This window comes from Myotis davidii, unplaced genomic scaffold (genome assembly GCF_000327345.1).
Source record: "Myotis davidii unplaced genomic scaffold, ASM32734v1 scaffold290, whole genome shotgun sequence".
NCBI lineage: Eukaryota > Metazoa > Chordata > Mammalia > Chiroptera > Vespertilionidae > Myotis > Myotis davidii.
The window spans coordinates 2100547-2110979 of NW_006285049.1; the positions used below are offsets into that span (position 1 = coordinate 2100547).

The 10433-nt window shown below is 53.1% G+C and overlaps 1 protein-coding gene across 2 annotated transcripts in view; it reads left to right on the forward strand.

Moving 5' to 3' along the window:
• The window catches only part of VDR (vitamin D (1,25- dihydroxyvitamin D3) receptor), a 66533-nt gene that overhangs the window by 12128 nt on the left and 43972 nt on the right, over positions 1–10433 (forward strand). The window contains exons 2-3 of one of the 2 annotated variants that reach the window (XM_006755501.2): positions 539–642; positions 8303–8382. In XM_006755501.2, coding sequence (XP_006755564.2) covers positions 581–642; positions 8303–8382 — 142 coding nt within the window. In that variant the 5' untranslated portion in view covers positions 539–580. The remainder of the gene's footprint in view (positions 1–538; positions 643–8302; positions 8383–10433) is intronic. The other variant, XM_006755502.2, reaches the window with a different exon arrangement.

Here is a 10433-nt window from a genome sequence, read left to right on the forward strand (position 1 = left end):
AGCCTTTGCACATGCATATCTGCTAGGGACCCTCGTTCTCCTTCTCACCACTACCTGTCTCAGTGGAGAGGCTGAGAAGTCACCTCAAGAACCTTCTCTGCCTGGCCAACACAGGCCAGATGTTCTCCTGCACACTTCATCACCCTGTGCGTACCTGTACCACAGCATGGACTGCACTGAGCTGTAGTTCCTGTTGGCCTCTGTGCGCTTTAAGATGGCAGTGCCTGTGTGTGGCTCGCCATCATGTCTGTGGCTTCTAATACAGGGCTTGCCACGTAGTCAAGTACTTAAAGCCAGGCAGGGTCACCATCAAGGATAAGGCATGGGAGGCCAGAACCAATGCCTGCCAAGAAGAAATGCTGTGCCCTGCCCCCCCCCGCCCCCCGGCTTTCCAAAGGGTCCCCCAGAGGAAATCTACGCAGAAGAATGCTGGAACCTGACCATACAGAAGCTCTGGGAAAGCTCTCAAGGGGGGAACCATTCTAATCAGGACCTGAGGAGCAGCTGGTTCACCCAGGGTGACTGCTCTGCTCTCTAGGTGAATGGGAACCTCCCTGTTGGCCTCAGCCCTAGAAGCTTCATGAATACACGAGGAGTGTCTACCCTGGCGAACAACCCAGAAGATAGAGAGGGTGCCTTTGGGTAAGTCATCCTCTTATGGGATGGAAGCTGCCTGATAGAGAGTTATCCCAGCCCTCCCCGTCTCAGAGGATCCGTGTTCCTTTACTGATTCTGACAGAGGCTTCAGAATCTATCCCACGATAAGTGAATGGCCTCCCAAAGCCTCAAGAGCTGGAGGCAACCAGGAGTCCAGGCCCACTGAGCCATAGCCAGCCCAGTGTCTAGGTTAGGGGTCACAGCAGGGCTACCTGCTGCCAGGGCATCTTCAGCCTTCACTGCCACCTTCAGGTTCCGCCCCCCTGAAACCCCCCTGCAGCCTTTCCCAGTGCTCTGCCTTCTGCTGCATGCGCTGATGGGTGGGGGAGGCGGTGCCACTGCCTTGATGACGAACAGGGGGACATGATGGGATTGCTGAGCTTCAGGCTCCACTAAGAGGAGAACAGATGCATGACAGATGTAGGACAAGCTCTAGATGACATAGGAGGTAGGAAAGAGACAGTGCAGGGTGACAGAGGAAAGGGAAGTGTGATGAGCATGAGAAAGGTTCGTAATCAGTGACACCTTAGAAGCCACAGGCCTTACCTTCCTTATGGAGGAAAAGTCCAGATGAGTGATTCAGCCGCCCTGCTCCTTGGAGAGACAGTAGAATGATCCATTTCTCCCCACCCTGAGCAGCCAGATTTTTGGAAGCCACAGCCAATGGGTGGGGTGGTCAGTTTCTTCCCAGTTCAGCAGAAATGTGGCTCTCTGGGCAATGTTTGCTTGGAGTGGAGCGTTTGGGGTGAGAGCGGGCTTCCCGCCCCCACAGCACCTCTTTGGGCCCTGCTAGTCTTCTCATTTTCCAGGCCCTCAGCTCACCAACTATTGTATAACAGCTATAGTTCTAAAAATGAGCTAACATATAAAACTACAGTGTGCCAGGAGCCGTGCTGAGTGCGACCCAGATATCTTGGTCCCGCAATAGCCCTGAGACGGCAGTGCTATCATGTCTCGGGGATGGGTTGGGGAGAGCTGGATGGTGGTTGGGTAACCAAGGGCGTCAGCTGGCCATGTTGGTTGTGAGGTAAACAAGGGATGTGATGCCAAGGATGTTGAGTGTCTCAGAGCTGGCGGGCCCGGGGTTGGGTACTGTCCTTCATGCAGAACAGGAAAAGTCTGAGTGGTTCAGAGATCACACTGGTCCCAGAAGAAAAATGAGGAAAAGAAGACTGGCTAGGGAGGCCGTGGGTGGAGCGGGCCTCCAAGCCATCTGTCTGAGCAAGGGTGGACTTGGGCTGGGGGAATGCTTAGTCTGGGTAGAGGCTAAAAACTGGGCTGAGAATCTCTTGGGAGAAAGAAGCAGCTCTCTCCTGCTGTTCAGCGGCCATTGGAGTCTTATGTGGGGAGGGGGGATTTCATTAGCCACCAACTGCATCAGCAACAGCAGGGGTTCAGGTCTCCCCGAAAAGGGCTAGCCTCACTCGCCCTGTATTCTTGATGTTCTTCCTTTGGGCTGCCTTGGTTTCTATTCCTTGGTCTCCAAGTCACCGGACACAGAGTCTCCCTGCCCTATCAACTTCCGCCTGTAGCTGATACCCCAGGGAAGTACCCTCATCCTGGTATCTCAGGAAAGCAACCCAGAAGAGGGAGAGAGCAGGTCAGGTGTATCCTACTTCCCTCTCAAATGGGGATGGGGAACCTTTTTTATGCCAAGGGCCATTTAGACATTTGTAATATTCTCAGGCCATACAAAATTATCAACTTAAAAATTAGCCTATATTTAGTCACACATTTAATTAAGTCATTCCTAATGCCTTGTCAGGGCCAGTCCAAATGATTTCGCAGGCCTTATACAGCCTACAGGCCAGGCGTTCCCCACCCCTGCTTTAAAATATTCCCTGTCTCTTCAGTCCTCGTCCATTTCTTCAGGCCGTGGAGGCCAGAGCAAGGGAGCTGGAGTTGGTCAGGCGGGACCACCCACCTCTTTGTTTCTCTGTATTGCGTGTATGGATGGAGCCTGTGTTGGGTGGTCCTACTGCAGTCTACACGAGGCCTCCTGCGTGGCCTCCCACGGCTCCCCTCCTCTGAAGAATGAAATTCCCTTTCCTCCCGTGGCCTGTTTCTCTCTCACCAACTCTATCCCCCTGGAAGCTGCTCAGGCTGGTGATGAGAGGTCTAGGGATTTGGCCAGGGCGGAAGTGGAGAGTCACTTTCCCTCATTGTGTGGCTTGGACAAGTCGCTCCCCCTCTGATGGTCTCAGTTTCTTCAGCTGTAAAACCAAAGATATTGGGCTGTAGCTTATGAATGGGTTGGTGCCCTATGCTTCACTGGCCACTGCCGCTGCCCCCACTTTCCAGCAGTGACAGGGCTTGGCCTGCCTGTTACCTGGAGAGCAGTAATCACCCCAGAAATCTTGTTGACAAGGCTGAGGGCAGAGTTTCCACTGGAAAAAAAGCAGCTTGCAGGAATAATTGCTGTAGATAAGAAATGGAAATATATCAAAGTAAGCTGTGTATCTCCTGCTCCATGGCCTGAGGCCTCGTGAGACCCTGCCTCTGGACGCTGCTCGACTCCAAGAAGCTGCCAGTGCTCTCAAGAGTGACAGGACAGGCAGCCAAGGAAGTCCTGGGGAGTGGCCAGGCCAGGGAGTTTGTAGCCTCATTTCTCTGGAGGGACCTGTTAACCCTTGACACTGCATGGGTCCTCAGCCCTTGACTTTTAGAAGGTTCTCCAAGGTGCTGTCTATTCCCCAAAAAGTTATTTGCTGAGATTGCGGGTTCAATCCCTGGTTGGGGCACGTGTGGAAGGAAACCAATTGATGTTCTCTCTCACATCAATCTTTCTCTCTTCTCTATCCCCCCCCCCCCCCCTAAAGTCAAATTTTTAAAAAAGAAGCACCTTCAGAGCTAAACTCCTTCGTGCAACTGCTGAGTCATCAGCCACTTCATTTCCCATCATTCAGTCAGTCATTAAATAGCTCGGTGCACCTCATATGTGTCTTAGAGCTCAGTGCTGGGGCCAGCCTACCCTGGAAACAATGGCGCCCCAGACGGAGGAGGCAGGAAGGCTCGGTAGAGCTCATGCAGCTGTTCATGCTCTTCCACAGCGTCCTTTTCTTGGGCTAAAGACTGTTCTCCCCAGGTGAAGGCCGCGGAGGCTGATGCTGCCTGCATTCACCCTTACTTACCCTGTGGGACTCAAGATAGTACCTGGCAAATTTATGAGGTCAAATCAAATTCAATGTAGCCCAGTCTAGCCTCCTCTGCTTCTCCCCTGCCACCTCACTCACAACATAACAATTTTCCTTTTTTTCTTTTTCATGACAATTTTTCAGCAGATGGAAAATGGGCCCCTGTTTCTAATTTGCACAGTGGCACCATGTGGTGGCCCTGCTGACCCCTCCTCTAGAGACCCTGCGCGAATGGCCTGCTAGGTTTATCTTGGGTGGCTGCAAAGAGCTGGTCTAGGACCAGTGATCTAAGCAACATAATGAAGAACTTTCTAAACACAGAGCCATCCAAAGAGAGTGGATTGCCCTGGGAGATTGTTCTCCATGAGGAAAAATGTTCAAGCGCAGGCTAGCAAACTGGCTAGAATGTCACGGGGGGGGGGGGGGGGGTGGGAATTTAGGTGGTTAGACTGGATGGTGTGAAGTTTCCTTCCCATCTTGAGATGTTCTGAGATGACTGGTATCTGTTTGGTTTTACTTTGGACATTGTAGTCTGCAGAAAATAATTTCCAACCATTATCACCCATATTTAAAACATGTGCATGCAGGAGCTGGGGAGACAACGGGGGTAAGAGGTGGTTTGCACAAGGTATCTATTTCTATAGTACGCTCCCTCTCTTCTTGCCCTCATTTTTGCCCTGTTCCCCCTCGGCTTCTCTTGGGAGGTAGGTAATGCTGAGACAGCTCTGGAAAAAGAGAGTGGGTATATGTTTGGGCTAGTGGAGAAGGAAAAAGGGGCATCACCCTGGCTGGCCATGATATTGCTGTGCCTAAGTTACAGTGGCATAAGAAGATGCCAAATAAAGAATAAGGTGGGTCAAACAGTGTTCACCACTCTATGGGCAGAGCTGGAAGGATGAGTAAATGCGAAGCTGCGAGGAAAGGGCGTGCGCGCACATGCACAGCTGTGGCTGGCATCCACACGGGCCTGCCTGCTCCCGAGAGCCCACGTGTGGTTGACTCTGTACCAATTTTAGGAAGCAGCAGAGTTTTCTCCCCTTGTGGGAAATCACTTAGCTTTCCGTCTCTTCCTAGACAGAGGAGGATCTTGTGTCCATGTCAACAATTGGAAAGCCCAGCTTTGATCACTCCAGTTCCCAGCCCGCTGAGCTAGGCCTGGCTCCTGCGCTTCCCTTCCCAATGGGGCTCCTCAGGGGCCACATCACTCCGGCCCTTTCTGCTCCTTAGCCCCTGAGGGTGAGTGGGCCTCCTTTGCACTAGCATGTACATTGGGACTCATCTGGTTACTGGGGGTCAGGGAAAGCTCGATGAGGGAATCTCACTCCTGAATGGTCTTAGGCCTCATCGTGATGGGGATTCTGGCCTTGGGGTGGCACATGTTCAGAGCAGCAAAGCCCTGAGAGGTCAGACCTCTTGCCCACCACTTGTCCTCCCAGAGTCACAGCTGCAGCACCCTCAGGGCTCTGAGGAGAGTCCAGTGAATGTGGTGGCGTGACCCTGAGCCCAGTGGCTCTTTGATCCTTGTCTTGCCTGGGCTCTGCCCAGGACACCCTGCAGGCACCACTTCACGAGGCTGACCTGATGAGACTTGGCCTGGGATGCCCATTTCCCAGAAGCCACTGGAAGATGGGGTGCCTGCTGTGTGAGCCGATGGGCAGACGTGCCGGAGAGGCAGTGGTTTTGGTTTGGGTGACTGGAAGGAAACCTGTTATCTCTTCATTTCTTGCGAAGGCGAGGTCAGGCCTGGGGTCAGGTTCAGGCAGGCGTTTGATGTGGGATGCAGACCCTAGAGGAATGGAAGCCAGGGGCTTTCTGCAGGGCTGAGCTCCACCCCCTCTGCCTCTCTATGGCTCTGCGCTGGGCTTTGGGTATTTCTGAAGCAGAGGCAGGAGGGGATTGCTGTGGGGACAGTCCCAGCAAAAGTAGCGGGACGTTCTGTGTACTCAGAACATGAATTGGGGGTGGGAGTTATGACGTGACAAAGGGGGCTGGTAGTAAGTGGTGTTTTTCCACTTGTCCTTTATTTCACCCTGTGTCTTTGCCTCACATTCCATGCACTAGGACCTGAGAGCTACACCTAAGATAATCTCTCTGACAAGGACCATCCAGTAGTGCACAGCTGCATGGGGAGGGGAGGCCGGTATGTGGAATGGTATTTTCCCAGATAAGAGGGGCTGGTTGGCGCTAGCCGGTTTGGCTCAGTGGATAGAGTGTCATCCTGCGAACCAAAGGGTCCGGTTCGATTCCGGTCAAGGGCTTGTAAGGGCTGGTTGGCGCTAGCCGGTTTGGTTCAGTGGATAGAGTGTCATCCTGCGAACCGAAGGGTCCGGTTCGATTCCGGTCAAGGGCTTGTACCTCTGTTGCAGGCTCCTCCCCGGCCCGGGCCCTGGTCAGGGCACGTGCAGGAAGCAACCAATTGATGTGTTTCTCTCACATCTATATTTCTCTCTATCTTTCCCTCTCTCTTCCACTCTCTCTAAAATCAATGGAAAAATATCCTCGGGTGAGGATTACAAAAAAAAAGAGTTGATTGGTAGAATGGAGGTCCTGACTGAGGCCTCCCATGCCCTGATTTTGGGAGCCTTGGGAGGAAAAGACATTTTCCCCTCGTGGCTTGGGGGTTATTCTTTTCATTACTCCCTGACTCAGAAGTGAGAGGTGTCCAAGGCTTTGGCTTGGGGAAATGACAGATGTTTCCCTTGGGAAAGGCAACTGAGCAGACTCCGGGCTAAGATGCCTAGGTTCATATCTGAGCTCCAGACACAATCGAGTTCTCTGTGCCTCAGTTTCCCACTCCTGAAATCGGAATAGTAACAGTGCCCACCTCGAGGTTGTTGTGAGGACTGAATGAGTGAGTGCATGTGAAGAACTTGGGGCAGGGCCTGGCAGAGTGATAGTGTCTTTGCTGATGCTTATCGCTGGGATGGGAGGAGCCAGCAGGAGGCAAGGGACGCACATGAGCATGGCAGTCAGCCTGTCCTTGTGTGACCCCGGGCACCCCACTTGCTTGGCCATGGAACCCAGGGCAAGTCACTCAGAGTTCTCTGGACTTTGGTGCTGCCATCTGTAGAAGGGGCTGCTGCTCACCTCACAGGATGTTATGAGCTGACGTGAGATCCTGTGTGCGAGCTTTGCAGGCTGGTACACAGTAGGTACTCCATCCACTTTATTTTTTAAACTCAAGAGTGGTGTCTACCTGGATCTCATGTCTGACTTCTGAGCATCTTAGAGGTGAAGGGCAGGAAAGCAGAGATCCTTCCTGTTCCCACTGGGCTCTCACCTCAGCCTCTGGGAGCAAGCAGGGCATCTGAGGGTTGGTAAGGCCACGGGGTAGAATCCTGAAGTGCATGATCAGCCGGGGCCTTGGGCAGTACAAGTAGAGGGAGCAAAGGAGAACTTAGCTTGGGGGTAAGTGACAACATGTCTGTCCCCAGCAGGTATGCCTCCTCCCACCCAAGGTCCTGGGCAGCGGGCCAGCCTAGCCCAGGTTACCTCAGCTCATGATTCACCGATGTCTTCCCCGGATGTTCCATGGGGCTGGCAGTGCCTGAGAGGGTGGCAAGTGGGCTCAGTGGGCTGGGCCCAGATCTTGGAAGCCCCTTCCCTGTCTAGTCGGGCCACTAGGAGGCAGGGAGACCAAAGCTGGGGGTCTAAGCCTTCCCCATCTGGGAGGCTGTCACCAGGTTGCAGCGTCAGACACCTGCATATCTATATATCACCCCAGCCACCTCCTGTTGGCATCAGTGAGGGGAGGGTGCGTGTGTGTGTGTGTGTGTGTGTGTGTGTGTGTCTATGGGTGGATAAGCAGGGCTGGGTGTGGGTGGAAGTGGGGAGAGTGAAATTCTGTCAGCCCCACCTTGGTGACCCATCAAGCCACTAAAACCCAGAGTCTGGGCAGCAGAGTCACCTTCAGCCCTCACTGAGGCCGGGGGAGTTGAGAAACTGTCTGGGGAAGAGCTAAAAGTGGCAGAAAACATCCTGTTTGTGAGTGCGCAGCTGGATTTAACCCTTGCAGCACTGTGCCGCCTACACCCAGTCTCCACTGACAAGAGATTCCCAGACACCTGTCATTGAAGCCGACCAGGCCCTGGGCCGGACCCCAGCCTACAGCCCCCAGCTCCCCTAGGACACCCTGTGGCTCTACTTCTCCGAACACCCCTCACACCTGGGGTGAGGGCTATGGAGCAGGAGTGCCCCCTGATAAAGAAGCCCTCCTCCCCTTGACACCCTCTCTGCGAGGGGAGAACCTGCAGTTCTCACTGCCCTCACTGTTCCTTGCTACTGCCTGCCCCGGGGAGGGCCGTGCTGCCTGGCTTCCACCCCTCAGCCCTGCCCGCTCTGACATGGCACGCCTGCCCTCAGCAAGTCACTTCTGTCAGGTTTCAGTCCCTGATCTGGAATCAATGTCCCTGGAAAGAGCCTCTGTCACTGGCTTGCTGGGCTCCGTAGAGGACCAGCTGTGAGGTCAGTGCTGAGCTGTAAAAAAAATGTTCCCTCTCTTTTCCTTTCAGAGCCCTTTTGGTCAGAAGTGTCTGCAAGACCTCACAGAAGGGACCCCTGGGCTCACCTTACCTGCCCCCTGCTCCTCCAGGTGGGTGTTCCACCCCGACTTTCTGTTTCCCGGGGCGGGATGGGCCATGGGAAGGTGCCGGGCTGAGGGAGGAAGAGGTCACTACCTGGGCTTCCCACATGCGGGTTGGTCCTGTGTCAGCAGAATTCGAAGCAGCCCGCAGCTGAGGCCCAGAGACCTGCCAGAGAGGCAGTGGGGGCTCAGAGGGAGGGGCCTGCTGCCTCCCAGGCTGGGACCCCCGGGGACCGTCCAGCATGGCGATGTCTCCTCTCCTGCCTGCAGCTCCTCTTTCTCTGCCTGTGTACCATTCGTGGGACTGCCAGGCCCCAGGCAATAGATGCCCAGGCCTCTTTTCCAGCTCTGGACTCTGGTCCTCGACTCTGGCTTCCTGGCATCAGCAAATAACCCCACGCAGGGCTGCATTTTCTCTCAGCTCACCCGGAAAAGGTGCTTTTCACGGGAAGCCTCTGGCTGCCGGGCCCAGCCCTCCGGCCTGCCTAACCCAGAGCTCCGCCAGGAGGCTTGCTGATGTCAAATCCTCCCAGCCCTCGTGTATCATCCCATCTCCCAGTGAGCCTGTGTGACGCCAACCATTTCTTACACGGATTTGACTGAGGTTCCCCCACCCCCACATTTGACTTCTCTTTTCCTCCAGATGTTTGGGCTCTTAGATGATGCAGACTCTGTGGCAACGTCATGATGACTGGGAGTTGCAACATCTCAGCTGACCTGGGGTTAAGCCACAGGCATCCTAGACAGTTTCTCTTATTGCCCTGCTTTGCTATTGGGCCTCTGGGATCCCTGCCCAAATGTTAGATGTGTGTGACACTCTCGTAGCCCAAGAGTCAGCCTAGACCTGGGGTGGATTATAGGGACACTGTTGACAGACCCACGGCCATTTTTTTTTCTTTTTAAATTGTTTTAAATTTGTGAAATGTGTTATATATACAGGCAGGCATATAAAACATAAAATAGTGTTTTAATAATAAGATACCGTATACTTACCACTCAAAGAAATAGAATGTGGCTACTACATAATGCCTCCACATGCCCTTTCCCATGCCCATCTCACCCCCTCCAAGGTTAACAAAGGTTTCTGTTAATCATTGCATTATTCTTTTTTTTAAAAATAGTTTATTGGTTTTTAGAGAGAGAAGAAGGGAGAGGGAAAAAGAAAAACATTAATGTGAGGACACAACATCTCCCCCTACTGGGGATTGAGCCTGCAACCCGGGCATGTGCTCTGACCAGGAATCAAACCTGCAACCTCGTGGTGCACAGGATAACACTCAACAAACCGAGCAGCACCAGCCAGGGCTGCGTTGTTCTTTATTTTAAAGTGTTTCTCTCTCTGCTCCTCTGTCTCTCTCTCTTTCTCTCCCCTCCCACCTCTCTCCCTCTCTCTCTCTGTCTCTCTCTCCCTCCCTCAGTATATATAAACATGATAGTTGAACAAGTGTCAATCTAGCTGCAGTAGGAAGAGGTAACAGTGTCACTATTATTACATTAAAGTTCCCAGGAGAAGAGCCGAAGGAGAAAGTTAGGGGACCTACTACACCTGTCCGCGATCAGGGCTCCTCTGTGCCTTTGGGACTGACATTCCATATCCTTATCTGTCCCACTTTCCCTTGGCTTGAAACTCTTTGTGGAACTTTTAAAAAATTAAGTATTCATTTTGTGCATTTTGTAATCATAGTTGCTAGAGATACCTCAAGGTTTGGGCTTCTCTGGGCCTCATGTGTAAAGAGGGTGATAATAGCACTTCCCACATTGGGGTGATATGAAGATGAACTGAAATAAAACTCTCATGGGTTTTGATGTGTCAAACCCTGACCCAGAGAGCATGGGTGGGAGGGTGCACAGAGGGTGCTTATCCCCTCGTAACTGGCCTTCTCTCTTATTTTTCTTCTGACCCTCCTGCGGGACCCTCCTACTGTGGGGCCAAGGGGCCACTTACACCTGTGATGACCCTTGCAAAGACTCAGATAAAGCTGGGAGGCAGCAGGGTCTGAACCCATTTCAGGGAGGCCCGAGGTGCCCCAGAAGCATCTCTGAGGCTGCCTGCTTTCAGG